The sequence below is a fragment of the Protomyctophum parallelum genome (assembly GCF_964188405.1).
Source record: "Protomyctophum parallelum genome assembly, chromosome: 15".
In the NCBI taxonomy this organism is placed as follows: Eukaryota; Metazoa; Chordata; class Actinopteri; order Myctophiformes; family Myctophidae; genus Protomyctophum; species Protomyctophum parallelum.
The window spans coordinates 12398892-12420532 of NC_139710.1; the positions used below are offsets into that span (position 1 = coordinate 12398892).

The 21641-nt window shown below is 41.6% G+C and overlaps 1 protein-coding gene across 2 annotated transcripts in view; it reads left to right on the forward strand.

The window, feature by feature from the left end:
- The window catches only part of LOC310872491 (netrin receptor UNC5C-like), a 264096-nt gene that overhangs the window by 238868 nt on the left and 3587 nt on the right, over window positions 1-21641 (forward strand). For both annotated transcript variants that reach the window (XM_083784393.1, XM_083784394.1), the window contains 5 exons: window positions 1774-1942; window positions 6714-6947; window positions 11388-11537; window positions 12556-12720; window positions 14871-15049. In XM_083784393.1, coding sequence (XP_083640519.1) covers window positions 1774-1942; window positions 6714-6947; window positions 11388-11537; window positions 12556-12720; window positions 14871-15049 — 897 coding nt within the window. The remainder of the gene's footprint in view (window positions 1-1773; window positions 1943-6713; window positions 6948-11387; window positions 11538-12555; window positions 12721-14870; window positions 15050-21641) is intronic.

Consider the following 21641-nt stretch of genomic DNA (forward strand, 5'->3'; position numbering starts at 1 on the left):
ATCGTCATGCTTAGCAAATACTGCATGAGATGAGCTTGAAGAATACTGTTACAGTGCAAGTCAAACAACCTCGCATGCATTCCATCCACGTGCGCTTTCTTCTTCGCTCTAGGCCTCTCAGGCCAATAGCAGTACATAAGAACTAGGGCCCCTTACAACATACTACAGTTTACCTTTGAGTCGACTCTCTGTCTTTATCTTACAACATACTACAGTTTACCTTTGAGTCGACTCTCTGTCTTTATCTTACAATGTTCCACAGTTTACCTCCTCCGACTCAACCCTCTACTCTGTCTTTATCTTACAACGTTCTATAGTTTACCTCCAAGTCAACCCTCCAGTCCGCCTCTACCTCGGTCAATAGTTGAATTCATGAAAAAAGACCTTCATCGGCTTCACATCAAACAGTTCGGAAGCTACAGCCAATCACTTTATCTCGTCAAAGATAAAAGAGTTTCATTTCACGGCATACAGGCCGTCGACACTAACTTAAAATATCTTCTGCGATCTGTGTTGATGTAATGAAAGCCGCATAAAGAATATATTGATAGTCAATAACCGCAAGACGATGGCTCCTTGCATTAGCAGAGACAAGATCTGCAATTACTGAGTGAATAGTACTGAACCATATGCACAGTATCACTGAATGTTTCAGTTACTCAGTGAATAGTACTGAACCATATGCACAGTATCACTGAATGTTTCCCAGGCTAGTAAAATGCTCAGTGTTGATTCATCCATGTGTAGCTCCTGGACCTAGTCCTAGAGTGTACAAAATGCCTGGTTACATTTGTAAACTCTCAGAGTTGAATTCATTTTTACAGTATCTGTACAGTCTCCTCCCCGTGTGTGCCTTTCCTCGGTCAATAATGGGCTCCAGCAACATGGAGCCGCCGAATCAATAACGCTGCTAAGGATTAGTGGCCTCCTGACATTAGGTGGGCTTAGCACCGTTACCAGTCAGATTCATCTCCTGTATCCATGTGGGCTCCTTTTCAGTCAATAAACATCTCTAGCAACATCTCAAGCTATAGAGTAAACTGAGTATACTGCACTGCATGGAAGAAGATGCACGGGTCAGTGTGGATTAGGGCCATATACGGTTCGTGCATACACTAACATGTGATGCTTTTGCTTTTATGTTCCCTTGTCATGCATTATTGTCTGTCTGTCTGTCTGTCTGTCTGTCTGTCTGTCTGTCTGTCTCATTTAAAACTGGCCTTGGCCGTGGCTCAGCGGTCCAGGCACCTTGGCTGGTAATCCAGTCTGGCAGTGTGCCACGGGTTTGACTCCCGATCCCGACGGCCTTCACTGCATGTCACCCCCCCCCATCTCTCTCCCCATTTCCTGTCAGCCTACTGTCTGTCCCTAAATAAAAAAATATAACATAAAGGCGATAGCCACACAAAAAACCCTCTAGATCTTCTGTAGGTATTGTATTTATTCCACAGTTTCCCCACCTGCCCTGCTGTGTACACTGTAGAATCCTCCGTGATCATTTATCTGAAACCCTACGGCATACCTTTGTAGATTATGAGGGTTAAATTGACATTCAACATCCATCAAAGTATCGTGTGTTCACTATCCAGATCCTCCCTAATTCACAGACACCACGACGCAGCAGGAGTAAAGGACGGGCTCCAAAAACGTCCATAACATTGTTCCATGCTCTGTGTTCCCCCATGCAGACCCCCTGTGGAGGACATCCAGACGGTGCTGAGTCCATAACAAACGTCCATAACATTGTTCCATGCTCTGTGCTCCCCCATGCAGACCCCCTGTGGAGGACATCCAGACGGTTCTGAGTCCCGTGGTGAGCTGCGGCCCAGCGGGAGCTCTGCTGACCAGGCCAGTGATCCTCACCATCCACCACTGTGCCCACAACGACCAGGAGGACTGGCTCATACAGCTCAAGAACCAGCTGGCCATGGGAGAGTGGGAGGTGAGCGGTCTGCACGCACACAGAGGTAAAGAGAGAGAGAAGGTTTCACAAACCTGCGCAGTGCCTCCAGGCTTCAGGTGACTTGACAAACAATGTTCCAGACTCCTATCAGGAGCAATTTGTTCTGCTCTGACCAGCCGTTTTACTTCCTTCTTCCTGTCCACTGTCCTTCAGCAAGAACCGTTTACCTCAGCGCTCGCTCTCTCTCTCTCTCTCTCTCTCTCTCGCACGCACGCACGCACGCACACACACTGGTCTGTGGTCTACATGGATCTAGGCCTTTATACTGTACAGTGTACACAGTGTTGCTTATCACTGCTCAACACTGCACGCTGTGTCTGCACAGTTAGCCATGCGGAGTGTGTGTGTGTGTGTGTGTGTGTGTGTGTGTGTGTGTGTGTGTGTGTGTGTGTCTCTGTGTGTGTGTGAGTGAGAGAGAGAGAGAGAGAGAGAGAGAGAAAGAGACAGAAATAGTACCTGAGAAAAAAAACTAGTGAATGAGGAAAGAATAGTGGAAAAATAATAACGAAATGATAGCAAAAATAGAATTTCTCAAAGAATTCAATTGTGTTCGTCTTCTTCGTGGAAAGCCATCCTTTTTCCATCAGAATATGTATTTCCCCTAAAATCACAGGGTGTATGAGTGTGTAATTGTAATCCCCTGGCATCAGGGGTAAGGGATGGTTGATTACTAATAACAGAATCACACTGCGCTCCAAACATTTTGTATTGATTAAACTCACACAACTCCACGTGAGCTATATGAGTCACTACTCATATCTGAATCATATAGGCATGCAGGAGAAGACACAGGCATGCTTCTGCTTGCACGTGCTCATCTACACATCCACTACTCCTACAGAACCGCTGCATGACTCTTCCCCGTTCCAATACTCCTACAGAACCGCTGCATGACTCTGCCCCGTTCCAATACTCCTACAGAACATGACTCTGCCCCGTTCCAATACTCCTACAGAACATGACTCTGCCCCATTCCAATACTCCTACAGAACATGACTCTGCCCCGTTCCAATACTCCTACAGAACATGACTCTGCCCCGTTCCAATACTCCTACAGAACATGACTCTGCCCCATTCCAATACTCCTACAGAACATGACTCTGCCCCATTCCAATACTCCTACAGAACATGACTCTGCCCCGTTCCAATACTCCTACAGAACATGACTCTGCCCCATTCCAATACTCCTACAGAACATGACTCTGCCCCGTTCCAATACTCCTACAGAACATGACTCTGCCCCGTTCCAATACTCCTACAGAACATGACTCTGCCCCATTCCAATACTCCTACAGAACATGACTCTGCCCCGTTCCAATACTCCTACAGAACATGACTCTGCCCCGTTCCAATACTCCTACAGAACATGACTCTGCCCCGTTCCAATACTCCTACAGAACATGACTCTGCCCCGTTACAATACTCCTACAGAACATGACTCTGCCCCGTTACAATACTCCTACAGAACATGACTCTGCCCCGTTACAATACTCCTACAGAACATGACTCTGCCCCGTTACAATACTCCTACAAAACATGACTCTGCCCTGTTACAATACTCCTACAGAACATGACTCTGCCCCATTCCAATACTCCTACAGAACATGACTCTGCCCCATTCCAATACTCCTACAGAACATGACTCTGCCCCGTTACAATACTCCTACAGAACATGACTCTGCCCCGTTCCAATACTCCTACAGAACATGACTCTGCCCCATTCCAATACTCCTACAGAACATGACTCTGCCCCATTCCAATACTCCTACAGAACATGACTCTTCCCCGTTCCAATACTCCTACAGAACATGACTCTGCCCCATTCCAATACTCCTACAGAACATGACTCTTCCCCGTTCCAATACTCCTACAGAACATGACTCTGCCCCATTCCAATACTCCTACAGAACATGACTCTGCCCCGTTACAATACTCCTACAGAACATGACTCTGCCCCATTCCAATACTCCTACAGAACATGACTCTGCCCCGTTACAATACTCCTACAAAACATGACTCTGCCCTGTTACAATACTCCTACAGAACATGACTCTGCCCCATTCCAATACTCCTACAGAACATGACTCTGCCCCGTTACAATACTCCTACAGAACATGACTCTGCCCCGTTCCAATACTCCTACAGAACATGACTCTGCCCCATTCCAATACTCCTACAGAACATGACTCTGCCCCATTCCAATACTCCTACAGAACATGACTCTTCCCCGTTCCAATACTCCTACAGAACATGACTCTGCCCCATTCCAATACTCCTACAGAACATGACTCTTCCCCGTTCCAATACTCCTACAGAACATGACTCTGCCCCATTCCAATACTCCTACAGAACATGACTCTGCCCCGTTCCAATACTCCTACAGAACATGACTCTGCCCCGTTACAATACTCCTACAGAACATGACTCTGCCCCGTTCCAATACTCCTACAGAACATGACTCTGCCCCATTCCAATACTCCTACAGAACATGACTCTGCCCCATTCCAATACTCCTACAGAACATGACTCTGCCCCGTTCCAATACTCCTACAGAACATGACTCTGCCCCGTTCCAATACTCCTACAGAACATGACTCTGCCCCATTCCAATACTCCTACAAAACATGACTCTGCCCCGTTCCAATACTCCTACAGAACATGACTCTGCCCCGTTACAATACTCCTACAGAACCGCTGTATGACTCTGCCCCATTCCAATACTCCTACAGAACATGACTCTGCCCCGTTCCAATACTCCTACAGAACATGACTCTGCCCCGTTCCAATACTCCTACAGAACATGACTCTGCCCCGTTCCAATACTCCTACAGAACATGACTCTGCCCCGTTCCAATACTCCTACAGAACATGACTCTGCCCCGTTCCAATACTCCTACAGAACATGACTCTGCCCCGTTCCAATACTCCTACAGAACATGACTCTGCCCCGTTCCAATACTCCTACAGAACATGACTCTGCCCCGTTCCAATACTCCTACAGAACATGACTCTGCCCCATTCCAATACTCCTACAGAACATGACTCTGCCCCGTTCCAATACTCCTACAGAACCGCTGCATGACTCTGCCCCATTCCAATACTCCTACAGAACCGCTGCATGACTCTGCCCCGTTCCAATACTCCTACAGAACATGACTCTGCCCCGTTCCAATACTCCTACAGAACATGACTCTGCCCCATTCCAATACTCCTACAGAACATGACTCTGCCCCATTCCAATACTCCTACAGAACATGACTCTGCCCCATTCCAATACTCCTACAGAACCGCTGCCCCATTCCAAGGAGTCGTATAGATTTTGCTGGTGGACATAACGAGCAGCAGCTCACATATGATCAGAGCATGAGTGAAAACATGATTCAATGTCACGCTCAGAGTCGGCAAAATGCAGAGAAATTCGGGGCGTGTGTGTGTGTGTGTGTGTGTGTGTGTGTGTGTGTGTGTGTGTGTGTGTGTGTCAAATTTGGCCTATGTATCGCCGCTGAGACCTTAGGGTGTGTTGTGTCGAGTGGGTAGTCAATCTGACCGGCGGTTGTCCAGAACAAATTAAAACAAAAACCTCTGTGTCTGTCTGTCTCGCTATGCTTTTTTTTGACAGTTCAAGATTAATGAACAAGCAATTATGTCTTTTCATTCTCCTGCAGCTGAATGACCCAGTTTATGTTTTTCATTAAAAAGGAAACACAATGATGAAACACCATTTCTTTCCAGTTGGCATTTATGTTGCTAAACAATGATTTGGTTTTGTTTTGGTTCATTTATTTAATTAGGCCTATAATTATTCACAGCGCTCTCCTCCCATCAGACGTCATTCTATACACAATAAAATGTGGAGTGTTATTGCAGCGGGCTCCTTAGGGCCTGTCAGTCAGTCAGTCAGTCAGTCAGTCAGTCAGTCTGTCTGTCTGTCTGTCCATTTCTACTGTCTGAGTCCGGCTCTAATCTCGCAAACCACTGAACTGATCAATGCCAAATTCAGTGAATGCTGCCAGTGCCAGTAGGCAGCACACACTTTTCTAACTTTAATTTTATGCTGGAAGTCAATTCTGGTAGAATTGGGCTGAATCCTTGCCAAAATATGGAGATGATGTCATGGTGTTAAGAGTGACATAATAGGCTGGCCACAACCCAGTTTTTACACTCAATTTTGGGATCTTACTGTGCATGATCTGAAGGGAGGAGCCTCTCCTTACTCTGGCCATTCATTGTTTTTGTTATTATGAATATATTTTACTCTGCTTGTTCTGGTTAGACTGCATTTCCATTTGGGAAATGTAGATTGTCTACCGGTATGTTTGATATTAATGTTTGATGACTTGCCCTAGCCTCGACGACCTTACAGGCGTATGCAAAGGCTCAACTTATGTGACTTAGATTTTATGTAGACATTGCACTCTATGCATAGTTTAATTATATACATATTCCACTGTTAGGTTATTAGCTTACGTAAGATCCTTAATGACAATTCTTTTATGTATTTGACATATTACCATGTTTTGTTCTTGTCATTCTGGAATAAGAGCTAAATGCCTAAATTGGAATTGATGACATCATGATTCAACAATTATTAACCACATTAACCCTTGCATCCCTATTTTTGGCAAAACCTCACAATTTCTCAAATGTATTCAACACATTTGTTGGGCTTTTTCCGAAAACCTTACAATCCTCATTCAACCCTGTGTTTGTGCGCGTGTGTGCGTGCATGCATGTGCGTGTGGCCCTGCAGGACTTGGTGGTTGTGGGAGAGGAGAACTTCACCACCCCGTGCTACGTGCAGATGGACTCGGAGGCGTGCCACATCCTAACGGAGACGCTGGGCACGTACTGCCTGGTGGGCCAGTCCGTCAGCAAGGCTGCCGCCAAGCGGCTCCAGCTGGTGGTGTTCGGCCCGGTGTCCTGCACCACGCTGGACTACTACATCAGAGTCTACTGTCTGGACGACACGCAGGACGCACTCAAGGTACGACTGGGAGTCACAGGGTTCCATTCATGTTCATACTAAATGTAGCCCGTTTACCATGGGATGTTTTTACTTGAAATTGAAAAAGTTAAAGTTATAATCAGAGGCTCAGCTGAGACATTCTATGCATTTATTTTGCTAGGTGGCAATGGTCGAATGATAGAGCATACAGTACATACAGTAAGAAACGCTGGCCGTTTGGGTGAATGATAGAGCATACAGTAAGAAACGCTGGCCGTTTGGGTGAATGATAGAGCATACAGTAAGAAACGCTGGCCGTTTGGGGGCTTTTACTCATAAAAGGACCATCTAAAAAGGACTGCCATGTCCATAGCCAAGGTTTATTCATTATTAATTATTTCAATAGTACCTACCTTCCCAGTCCATGGGAAATGTACAGTAAATGTGATAAAGCGTCATATCGAAAGCATCAAATTAGTGAATGTATACATTCAATGCATCACTGGAGAGCAATGATGGGAAATTATGCTAGTAGTTACAGTATGTATGTCAAAGTGGCATAAACATGTGCACACACACGTGCGCACACGCACACGCACGCGCACACGCGCGCACACACACACACACACACACACACACACACACACACACACACACACACACACACACACACACACACACACACACACATACACACCCACACACAAAGATCAAAGGGTGATTTTTAATGATGGTGTTTCTGTAGTATAATTGATAGGGTGATGTTTCACAAGGAATGCTGGCACTGTATTTACAGTATAGCTGCTGCGTAGGAAGATGAGGAGAAATTGATTATGTTTCAAACGTCGTGGGAGGCATACATGACACCGTACGACCTTACAGTTAACATATAACTATTACAGTACAGTATATTGTATGATTGTGAATCAACTGTCGTTATTTGAGTACATCACATCAACAATAATAATCAAACTGATTAATTAACAGATTATAAGAACTTTTCTAAAATAGCGGCTCCTCTATTTTAGCTATTTTTGCACGACACCTTTGTATGACAAAGTATAAAAGTGGTTAATCATGCTAATTAATTTAGTGGATTATTAACAAAATGATGGGCCTGGGCCGTGGCTCAGCGGTCCAGGCACCTTGGCCGGTAGCCCAAGTCTGGCAGTGTGCCGCGGGTTCGACTCCCAATCCCGACGGCCTTTACTGCATGTCACTCCCCCATCTCTCTCCCCCATTTCCTGTCAGCCTACTGTCTGTCCCTCTAAAAAAGAAAATATATAAAATAAAGGCGAAAGCCGCAAAAAAAAAAGATGACTTTTTCTTCACATTGATAATATACTGAGTAATAGACAGAATTATTGGTAAGAACATTAATGATAGTTGCAGCCCTACACACAGGCTCTCAGACGTCATGGTCTAAGGCCTTGGTGTCTTAGTGGCGCAGTCAATTTAAAAAGGATGAAGTGTAAATCCCCACAGAACGCCCCGTACAGTGTATTATTGACAACGTCTGCTCACAAAGGGAAAACTGCTGTTTCCTCTATTCTTTGACTCACAGAGACAGTCAACTCTTCACTGTTAATTAAGGGACCAAGAAGACACGCAGTGACTTTGGTCACTTATTGTTTTTGTGTTTATTTTTCTTCTTCTTCTTCTTCTTCCTCCGCCAAAAATAGCTGTTCTGACTGAACCGTGCAGTCGCTTTTCGTGAAACTCGATAATCTGGTAGAGGGCCATGCCAAACGGTGACTATGTGAAGCCCATGACCATTGGCCAAATGGTGGCGCTATAGCACTGAAAATTGAAAATTAAGTTGAAAATGCAAACTTTGAATGTGCATATCTCATGAACCGTTTGACCGTTGGCAATGACACTTTGATACACATATTTGTCTCCCCAGGCCCCCCCTCTCTCTTCTCTCTCTCTCTCTCTCTCTCTCTCTCTCTCTCCACCCCCTCTCTCTTCTCTCTCTCTCCACACTCTCTGTCCTCTCTCTGTCTCCACACTCTCTGTCCTCTCTCTCTCTCCATCCCCCCCCCCCTCTCTGTCTCTCTCTCCACCCCCCTCTCTCTCTCTGTCTCTCTCTCTCTCTCCACCCCCCCCACTCTCTCTCCCTCTCCTTGGTCCCGCCTTATTGCTGCTTGCAGCTATATTTTAACTCTGAGATTGTGCAAATAAGGGCCCATTTGGTTTCTTCGGAATTACAAATGAATGAATTAACTCAACAGTTACGTCAAGGACAATTGGCCTATATTAACCCATTTAGACCTGTGTAACCTATGTTATATATACCTTTCAATCCAAGACAACATCTGTGTCATTGTTTTTTAAACAATATATTTATTGAATTTTCTTTTTTTTTTACAAACAGACAATACAACAAAACAATACATAATACAGACAATACAATACAATTTCTTAAAATGAAAACAAAACAAAAAACAAAACAATAACATACATATATAAGTACAGTATAATAAAATAATGGCACTTAGAAACAACAACAACAACAGAGTCCTTATGGCCACAAGACCAAACAGCTGCAGAGAATACAATTAGACAATTTCCACCATTAAATAAGATAAATCATTAACCGTAATATATTGCATAAACCTTCCCCATATCTTATCAAACATCTTCTGTTTATTCTTCAAAGTATAAGTGATTCTTTCCAGAGGAAGACACAATGATAACTCCCTAAACCACTGAGCAATACTGGGTTTACATCTGTGTAATTTAAGATGTTGCTATACTGTATAGCAATATTATGTACCGTATTTATATATATATATTTTTTAATGTTTTCAGAAAACTGCCTCAGGTTTAAACATCAACTAACTTTGTTTCGCTACATCGAGTAGACTGGTTTGGTTTGTTTCACCTGAAGAGTTTTCATAAGAGATTTAAAGTATTTTGATTCAAAGAGTTTACTTTCCAAAGCCCAATCAACACTACCAAAATATGCTTTCTGGTAGAATTTTAGCCAATTGAAATGTTCCCAGATGTCCTGTCCTACAATCCTCTGCATCGCAGACAATATACTGACCAACTGTTCTTGGAGGAGCAGCTGAGAGATCTGGCTTTTGTTTTAGCACAATCTGAAAACAGCCAAGCTTTGCTTACAGCACACTTAATTTACTCAGATTCAGAAGCTATAAAAAGAAAATCTAACTTTATTTCAGACACACAAGCCGGGGTCCATAGAGTATAGTATACAAAACACCAACATCACATATAACTAAACAATTAAAATAATTGAGCACAGTATTGGACTAAGATTCATTCTGCTATATCTAAATTTGTGTGGAATAGGAAACGCCCACGTCTCAAACTTTCCTTGTTACAGCGGGCCAGAGCTGATGGCGGTCTCTCGTTGCCTAACTTCAAATTATACTATTGGGCTTTCACTCTTCGCCCCCTTTTAAGATATTTCGACTCATCTATAAAGGTTTGTTGGCGAGAGCTTGAGGAGAGTTTGGTTCATCCTGTTGAATTGAGAGATCTGATCTATTCAAACATAACGAATAGTCAATGCAATGTTCGCTTTGGGCCAATCATTTCTCAGTTAGTAACAGTGTGGAGAGCGGCTGAAAAATTGCGCAAGATTGATTTGAAATGGAATTGGCTTTCCCCAGTGTTCAACAATGATGGTTTGCTTTTGGACAATCATCCTATTCGTTTTCCCAGATGGAGTTCCAAGGGGATTCATACTTTGGGTGATTTATTTGATGTTAATGGTTTGCGTTCTTTCCAGAATTTATGTGATATTTTTAACTTGCCTGGTAACTCTTTTTTTTTTCTATTTACAATTGAGAACTGCCATGAGGACATATGGGGTTCCATGGCAGACCCCCCTTGCAATGCACCCTTTGCATAGACGTATCTGTGATGTTAGGTCAAGAGGTTTTGTTTCCATATTGTATGATTATTTATTAGATTGTTTGTTTTTTGTTTCTGTGTTATTTGCTTTTGCTGTTATGTGTTTTATATGTGTTTATATACACATATAAATACAGCACCCACCGCCGTTATAGGAACCTGACGCCTCTGATCAGATCGCTTGGGTACTGTTCAAAGACGCGTTTGGTACAATGAAGCGTGACGCATCACATAAAATCTCATCGCTTCATATTCACCATATTCACACGGCAGCCAATTTTGCTTTTAAGTTTCAAAGTTCACTTTGAAATAAAGTAAAAAATTAAAGAATAAAGTAATGGTACTAAAATCACATGCATTAGAAGGCCTTTCGAATGTGTGAGGGTGCCATGATTAATTCATAATGTACTTTCTCCCTTCCTAGAAATGTAGTGGACTCAAAAGTACAATATTAGTCTTTGAAATGTAGTCGAGTGTAGTCAAAAAGAATTGACTCAAGTAAATGTACAGTACTTTGTTAATGTCCACTACTGAACAGTGGGAAATGTCTTCAAAGAGAGTTGCGTTAATGCTCCAATTCTGGTTCTTATGTAGGAGGTTCTTCAGATGGAGACCCAAATGGGAGGAAAGCTGCTGGATGAGCCAAAGACTCTGAACTTCAAAGACAGCACACACAACCTGAGACTCTCTATCCACGACGTGCCCCACACACACTGGAAGAGCAAGCTCATCGCCAAGTATCAGGTGAGTCATTCGTGTTACGTAGAGTTCTCAAACTCTGTCATGTCAAGTTTTGCACACACACTCCCTGGATGGCAACGGTGAACCTCTGCCCCAAAATTTCCAGAACGGCCTGTTATAGCGCCACCAGGAGGCCGCTTTGTGCAAAACTTTGTTTTTGGACAGTACACCTACAGATTTTGTCCAAACATCACACAAATTGGTACACAGTCTCTCTAGAGCCATTCAACGAAACGGGTCTTTCAGATTTCTCAGACTCCATCCTGATTGGCTAAGATTGGCCAAAGTGCTCAGTTTCAAACAAAATGCTGCAAATCATGAACACATCGTGTGATCGTGTGAACACATTTTCTAATATTACTCCTTCAGATTTTATCCAAATACACATGCTCTCCATCGTCATGTGATCAAGACGGGTTTGTTTGATTTCTCATAATCCACCCTCATTGGCTACGATTGGCTTCTAAACTTTTCAGGAGTAGCCCGCTTTGTACCCGTTTTGTACAAATAGCCACAACTACTCAACACAGCGTCCGATTGTGGTGAAACTGTGCATGCATATTCCCACTAGGCTTTGGAAGAAATGCCACTTGACAGTTTTCAAATCAGCCTCATGGTGGCGCTACAACAGGCACATTTGCTATTTTTGAAAAGTTTGGAAATAAAAAAAAGTGGGGGGGAGTGTTGAAAGTGATTAGAAGTGGGAATGAACCACAGTAGCCGTACCTGGCATGCTTTAACTTCAGAATGGTGACACAGTTTGTGTATATAAGAACAGCTACTGTAACAGACGAATAAAAGTATAGCAGCTAAATTAAGCAGCTGTTTATCATGAGTTATGCGTTAACAAGGCAATTACATTTTTCATGAAGCATATACCGGTAGCTTGCCCTTCATTCCCTCCTGGGATTGATCTCCGTGCAGTTGGAACACGTTTTCCCACCGGGATAGATTACTGGCCTGAAAATACCTGCTGAAGAAACCATTCACGGCCACTTTCCCCTTCCTGTGCATCTTGCAGGAGATCCCCTTCTACCAAGTGTGGAGCAGCAGTCAGAGAAGTCTCCACTGTACATTCACCCTGGAGCGCCTGAGCCCAGCTACCACGGAGCTCAGCTGTAAGCTGTGTGTACGGCAGGTCGAGGGAGAGGGACAGATCTTTCAGCTCAGCAACACATTGGAGGAGGTAAGAGGAAGCTTGTACAGCCCGCCCAATGCATTGGTTTGGCCAATGTATTTGGTCTTTTGACTTTTATCAATCAAAAAGTTAGAATTCCATATCATGCATGGCAATCATGTTATCTGACACACATGCACAAGGAGTCTTGTCATATGACTTTTGGCATCTTTCAAACAGAAGCAAAAGAAAACCATATAGCAAACGCTATCAGATGGTATTGGCTATTGTCCAACTTGGAAAGTTTAAACCTGATTTATTAGTTAAGCCTGAGTAGTATTTAAGCATCACATGCACATATCTTTTAGTTCAGCATAAACTCTTAAACGCTATACGTCATTGACCGGAGTCTGCCAGGGATTTACAGTATACTTTTCGCCCCTTCATTTGCCCCTCTACACCAAATAACTCATTGTCTGTCTTCTTTCAAAATGTATTTATCAATCTGCATCCAACCAATTTCAACCAATAATATCATGACAATATCCATGTTTGTAATGACACAGCACACTTTTCAACGTTCAAATCAAATGTATACAGAAGTTAGATGCCTCTCAAAATGCTGTTTCATGTCTTCTCAATGAACAACCAAAAGTGCAAAAAGTCACTAAGTTTACTTCTAGCTGTCATGGTAGTCAGGACTCCTGCTATGACTCTGTGACTCTGTTGAATCATTCACAGTGGGGCTACGGGTCACATAACACGCTTGGAATAACAGGCTTTTGATTTAGCTCGGCCATGTAACTGTGCGTTGCGTGCGCAAAGCGTTTTGGTCAGAGGTCGGATAGTTCCACTGGATTATCGCTGCTTTCAATTCTTTCACCGTGTTGCAGGCAATACTGTAGTTGCACACCAGAATTCTTATTTGAGCTGATGAGGTGATTATGAGGAACAAGGTCTTTACTGTGTCTGCCTGGCGTTGTTCCATGAGGAGACATGCTCTTGAATACAGACATACTGTACTTCTGTTAGCCTCATCCACAAACACAGTCTGCTATACTCTCTGACATCATCAACTTAGTGAAGGGGCACGATACACACTCATCTTGGTAGAAATACTGCATTACCATGACACTGCATAAAAAAGAAAAACGGAAAACAAATCCTGACTCACTTATACTTGACATATTTCATCGTCTGAAGCCCCCAGGGGTCTATACCAGGCCCCCACCTTTTCCCCCTCTATACCAAATATTTACGCTAAAAATAGCAGCTCAGATAGAGCTTATTTAATTTTTTCTGTAAAGTCGTTTGTAAATATTGGTAGTCGCAGATTGCGTTTTTTTGGGGCTTGTTTCTAAAGTGTAGTTTGATTGATTGAATAGTTTATTAGACATAAATGTAAAAACAGCAACAGAGTACAGTCAAGCACTTTTTCCGAAAGTGAAATAACAACAAAAATATATATATAATTTCAGGAAAAATTTAAACATTGCATGTACAGAGTGGAACAAAAGGAAGGGGTGGGGGGGTGACCAGTGATCACTGTTGACCAGTGATCACTGTTGACCAGTGATCACTGTTGACCGGTGATCAGATCACTGTTGACCAGTGATCACTGTTGACCAGTGATCACTGGTCAACAGTGATCACTGGTCAACAGTGATCACTGGTCAGCAGCCCACAGCATGCTGAATAACAGGCCCAGTCTGTGGGCATTTATTTCAGCAGAAAGATGGAGACGTCCCTGTGCATCGATCATTCAATCCTCTGCAGCAGAAAGCTTTCTGCTGTAAATGCAGGCTAAGTAGATGCTGTAAATATTAATCGTTGGAGGCAGTTATGTCCTCCTGCCAACTCAACATTCATTATTTTACTGCTTCCTGTAACAGTCAGATGATGGCATGTAGGTTCAGTGAGAGAAGGTGAGAGAAGATGTGTTCGGAAGCCGCTGTATGAATGTAGAATAAGCACCACAAGCAGAACGTTAGGAAATAAGTAACTACAGGATAATATATCCATAGCGAGATCAGAACATCAGACATCAGAACAGAATATAATTATATTTTCATATTTACATCATTACACAATTTAACTGACATGCAGTGTACAAATGTAAGGGTCCATTCTTGGAGTAAAATTAACCGTGAGGATTTTATTTCGCAACATTGATCATGTTTATTGAAAGCCTATCCTTGCTTCTGTTTCTTTGAACAAAGGATGTCCAGTGCATAGACACATCTCTGATGGATCCAGCCAGCAGCATCACTACCTTAGTGGGGCCGAACGCCTTCCGCATCCCTCTGTCCATCAGACAGAAGCTGTGTGGCAGTCTGGACGCACCGCAGACCAGAGGCAATGACTGGAGGATGTTGGCCCACAAACTCAACCTTGACAGGTACTGGTACTGAACATTTAAACAAGCTGTTGATGGTGTGTGATTGACAAATGCTGCTAAAAGAATTTAGTCCATTAGATTTTTTTTTTTTTTAGCTCAATTGTGCCGAGCATCAGCCTTAAGCCAATAATTTGTTGTTTATCATTTGTTGTACGACGAAGTTTATAGATTGGATATTTTAATTATACTGTACTGTACTGTACTGTACTGTACTGTACTGTACTGTACTGTACTGTACTGTACTGTACTGTACTGTACTGTACTGTACTGTACTGTACTGTACTGTACTGTACTGTACTGTACTGTACTGTACTGTACTGTACGACACGTATCGGAGGGTCTCCGACCCTATCAGCCATTATAAAATACACTGAGACAGCTGGGACCTCGCGTGGCTTATTGCTTTTCTAAAACGGTTACAATCATATAGCAATATCAACCTCATAAAACTATTATTATTATTCATAAAAGTAGCTACGCTTTGCGCCCACCAGAGCGAGCCACACTTCCTTTTTTTTACTCGGCCAGTCTCTGTGACGACGGAATAGGAGGCGCTTGATGTCTTTATGAGGTCGCCCGGAGCCACACATTCACAGTCATATGAGCGCGGGCGGTGCTTAGACGCCCGCACGGCCAGGGTGCGTAAGGCAATCAAGCGCTCCCCTTCCCCAGTTCAGCTACAGAGCTGTGGGATCAGCTGGGAATGATATAAAGTGATTGAAGGTGTGGGCTATCGTGAGATTTACAACGGGCCAGCCAATCAGAATCAAGCATTGGGACTAACCGTTTTAGAATATTCTATACTATACTATACTATACTATAAGTTAGACATTAGTTATAAATAGCCACACAAATATACAGTTACTATATGTTGTGTTATCAGTTACTGAACAGCCGATCTACAAGCTTACAATATGATTCACCACAAGGTGTTGTGAGCTTGTAGGTGTGCTATTTTAGAACATTTTTAGAAATAAATGTAAAAGTCTTTTGAAAATTGTGGTATTGTTTTTTGAAAAAAATAATTATAATACAAAATAAAAATACAACATTTTTGACATGCCCAAAATAGGTGCAAGTGGCTAACCTGGCATGGCCAGACTTGTAATCATGACCGTGGAAAAGCAAGTGATTTCGCTATGACAGAGTTGTCTGGTTCCTAGGCTAGACCGTGAGCTAGCTAGACATGACCACTTGTGTGTGTGTAATGGAATATCTTTGTAATGGAAACTTCAGTTCAACTCACTCTAGAATAAGTGCTCTTCCTCGTTTAATTAAAGAGAACACGCATTTGTCTAGTTATTCTATTGGCAGCATCATGTAGGTCACCATGACAGCAAGGAATAGGACACACTGAGCTGGAAGCTATAGCAACAGCCCATGCTGAAATGAATGACACACGCATGCACGCACACAAACACACACACACACACACACACACACACACACACACACACACACACACACACACACACACACACACACACACACACAGTAAACCCTATATACAGAGTCCCCCAGGAGTCAATACTATTAAGGCCCCCTCCTTTTTTTTAGCAGATACTATTTACATTGAATGTTCACGTATTTTCATCAAGTGTTTGTCTTTTGTGACATGCCCAGAATGAGGATGCTAGGGTTCATGTTATTAATGTGTGGATCAATATGGTGACTAGACTCTAGAGCAGGGGTGCCCAAAAGGTAGATTGCGATCTAGAGCAGTGGTTCCCAAACTTTTCAGGTCAATACCCCAAAGAGATATTAGACATGTGCCCGGTACCCAAACTAGTGAAACGCGTCGCGAGCTTGTAGATTGGCTATTTTCACTTCTTTATTTATTTTTCTTTCTTTTTTAAATATATATTTTTTCGAATGTATGAAAATAAATTTATTTTTACTTGAGTTGTGACACACATAAATTGGTCAGCGACCCTCAAATGGATCCCCACCCACTGGTTGGGAAACAGTGCTCTAGAGGACACTGGGCAGGATTATGTATGTTTTTTTTGTTTGTTTTTTTACCTTTAGGAGCTCTGTAGCAACTCATAATGTAATAGCAACTCATAATGTAATAAGGGCTCAAAAAGGCTCATAATGTAATAAGTTAAATGTAATAAAAACTCATAATGTAATAATCAGCTCATAATGTAATAAAATCATGAGCGCATAACGTAATAACAGATTTTTCAAAAAAAGACGTGTTACATTATGAGTTGCCTTAATAGGCAGCTCATAATGTAATAAAAGTTCATAATGTAATAATGGCCCATATTGGTGAGAAAAGTCTTACACTGTCATTGTTATTACCTCTGTTGACAAAGTGTATAATATACACTTTGTGCCCATATATTATATGGGCCATTATTACATTATGAACTTTTATTACATTATGAGCTGCCTATTAAGGCAACTCATAATCTGTTATTACGTTATGCGCTCACGATTTTATTACATTATGAGCTGATTATTACATTATGAGTTTTTATTACATTTAACTTATTACATTATGAGCCTTTTTGAGCCCTTATTACATTATGAGTTGCTATTACATTATGAGTTGCTCTCCTTTGCAATTACCCTTAAATGTATACTTAAAGAGGCAGTGCCATGATTTTGGTAATTTCTCTGTTTTTCATTCATCAATCATGAAGTTGGCATAACTTCTTTAGACCACCCGCAAGTAATAATGAAACCCAATCATCATTATGAGGAAATAGGACGTGGCACTGCCTCTTTAACATGGGGTTGGATAATGTATTATAACCAGAGAAATAATGTCAACCAACCAATGAATGTGGTGCTGCTGCCACTTCATGATTGCGTGGCTTTGACTGGTGACTCACGCTTTGCGGTGCAGTGCTCAGCCCTCCCCACTTGCTTTACTCAGCCTCTCTTCTCTCCAACTCCATATAGAGCAGTGGTTTTCCACCAGTGGTCCTTGAGGGGGTTCCCGGTGGTCCCCAGCTAAATGGAGAGTTGGAAACCAAATGGACCCTTATAGATCTTAAGTGTCAAATCTTGAGATCTTGAGAGTGTAAATCGTGAGAGTGTAAAATGAAACCAAATGGTTTCATTTTACGCTCTCAAGAGTTAAATTATTGTTAAACATCTGCATTACTTAAGTTAATTCTACACGAGAGAATGTAGAGGAATTGTTGTTTTGATCGTTTGCCTGTTATCTCTCCTATGGTATCAACATCATACAGCATGGAAATGTGGACATATTCTTTAGTTTTGGGTCTGAGAGGCTAAATCTCATCAAATGGTGGTCCGCGGCTCAAATGGCGAATAAATAATGGGCCTTGATATGAAAAGGGTTGAAAACCACTGCCATAGAGATACAGAGAAACAAGCACACACCTCCCAACACCCTCGCCAGTCCATTCACACAATCAAAATACGCACACGTATTGGCCAACTGGCAGAGGAAATTATTACAACTTTTTGTTCAACTTTATTCTGTGAGCGCACGCACGCACACACACGTACGTATGTACGTATGCACGCACTCACTCAGTCACTCACTCACAAACAAACACAAAGCAGCAACAGCGGATCTCATTTGAGTTTCCTTCCCAACAGCAGGGATACCCCTTATCTCAAACTGCAGAAGCAGAGAAAGAGGGAAGAGAGAGAGAAGGCAGAGTTTGATAGGAAAACATTGGAGGCATGTCACAAAACTGAGATGTAGCCTACAGTATATACTGTACAGTGGTGGCTAAGTACATTTACTTGAGTACTGTACTGTACTTAAAGTACCAAGTACAGCTTAGCTCAAAATTCACAATGTGTCACGATGCAACGCGTTGTGAGCTTGTAGATTGTCAATTTTCACTATTATTTATTATAGTGAAATAGTCCCCCAAAATCATTGTGGGTGCAAATGTGATGGATTCACGCCAGCAACAAAAAGATCACACACTGACACACACATACACGCGCACGCACGAGTGTACACACACATGCACGCGCGCCAATTGCATTCCTGTCCCTTTGGAGTTTTGATGTTCACTTTACAATAGGGTAGAAGTGCAGAAATGGCACTTTATCCTAACAAATTGAAAATTGATTTTTACTAAATTCACTTTGTTGGTTTAATTGTTGGACTGTTGCTGTGAATCAATTCTGGACAGCAGAATAGTTATCCTTTTGAGTCTTTTTGTGAGAGCATGCTCTGCAGCCTGCAGACAGTGCATTTATTTTAATTCACAGCTTTTCTGTTTGTGTGATAATTAGTTTGACAGCATTTCTCTGGGGATTGCCATGTCATTTTTTTAAACGGCTGTTCACACCAAGCAATGTAACAATTACATAATTACATTATACATCATTTTAAAAATCAAGTCAAGTGGATTAGAGTCCAGACCACAAGTATAACTAGAACTGCACTCTGTCGAGTGCATACTTGCTTGTTGCACACTAGTAGGCCATAAATGGCCAACTAGTGCGCAAGCAGAGCGCGCAAGTCCTTTCGACCGCTGTAAAATGTCAAATCTCAGTATCTCTGTGAAGGAACGTTTGAAATGATTAATGTTTAGATGTAACTATTTGCTACCTACTTTTATACATATAAACATCTAGTATTATTAAGTATGATTCAAGTTTCTATCTATATAAGAAATACTGTTTTATCGTTGTAGATATATTCTGGATCCCTTTTTAGTTTTTCAGAGACAAATAAATCATTTATATGTGTTGAAAAAAAGGTATATAAACTGAATTAAAATATGTTATACAGTATAATTTTTCTGTAAACGGTGGAATCTCAATATCTCTGTGAAGGAACATTTGAAATGTCTAATTATTAGGTGTAACTATTTACTACCTATCTACTTTATGCATGTAAACACCTTGAAAAAAAAAAGTATATAAACTGAATTAAAATATATTATACAGTATAATTATTGTATTAACAAAGTATTCCCAGCAGATCAGGCACAATTTGCTATTTTATTTTGACTGATTATGTATATAGTATACGTACAGTATGACTAGCTCTAAATGATGACGTAAGAAATATATATAGTATATAGGCATATACTATATACGTATACACTCTATACTCTATACTGTATAAAGTGTGTAGTTGTAAGTTGATTAGCGGTATACTGTGGTTACTTTGCGCCAAAAACCGTGACAGCTGTTCCGCCATTTGAGGCTTACGCAGAAAAACATCAAATCTGTGCCTGTGTTGCTGGACCAAATGACCACAAATGACCATATTTCTTACGTCATCATTAAGAGCTAGTCATACACATACACACCACGTACTCTGGTCCCAGCAGATCAGGCACAATTTGCTATTTTATTTTTTATTGATTATGTATATAGTATACGTATGACTAGCTCTAAATGATGACGTAAGAAATATATATAGTATATATATAGTACAGGTATATAGGCATATACTATATATGTATACATATATACTCTATACTGTATAAAGTGTGTAGTTGTAAGTTGATTAGCGGTATACTGTGGTTACTTTGCGCCAAAAACCGTGACAGCTGTTCCGCCATTTGAGGCTTACGCAGAAAAACATCAAATCTGTGCCTGTGTTGCTGGACCAATGATGACGAAATGACCATATTTCTTACGTCATCATTTAGAGCTAGTCATACACATACACACCACGTACTCTGGTCCCAGCAGATCAGGCACAATTTGCTATTTTATTTTTACTGATTATGTATATAGTATACGTATGACTAGCTCTAAATGATGACGTAAGAAATATATATAGTATATATATAGTATATAGGCATATACTATATATGTATACATATATACTCTATACTCTATACTGTATAAAGTGTGTAGTTGTAAGTTGATTAGCGGTATACTGTGGTTACTTTGCGCCAAAAACCGTGACAGCTGTTCCGCCATTTGAGGCTTACGCAGAAAAACATCAAATCTGTGCCTGTGTTGCTGGACCAATGATGACGAAATGACCATATTTCTTACGTCATCATTTAGAGCTAGTCATACACATACACACCACGTACTCTGGTCCCAGCAGATCAGGCACAATTTGCTATTTAATTTTTTACTGATTATGTATATAGTATACGTATGACTAGCTCTAAATGATGACGTAAGAAATATATATAGTATATATAGTATATAGGCATATACTATATATGTATACATATATACTCTATACTCTATACTGTATAAAGTGTGTAGTTGTAAGTTGATTAGCGGTATACTGTGGTTACTTTGTGCCAAAAACCGTGACAGCTGTTCCGCCATTTGAGGCTTACGCAGAAAAACATCAAATCTGTGCCTGTGTTGCTGGACCAATGATGACGAAATGACCATATTTCTTACGTCATCATTTAGAGCTAGTCATACACATACACACCACGTACTCTGGTCCCAGCAGATCAGGCACAATTTGCTATTTTATTTTTTACTGATTATGTATATAGTATACGTATGACTAGCTCTAAATGATGACGTAAGAAATATGGTCATTTCGTCATCATTGGTCCAGCAACACAGGCACAGATTTGATGTTTTTCTGCGTAAGCCTCGAATGGCGGAACAGCTGTCACGACGAAGGAGACCGGGCGAAAATATTACTTGCGC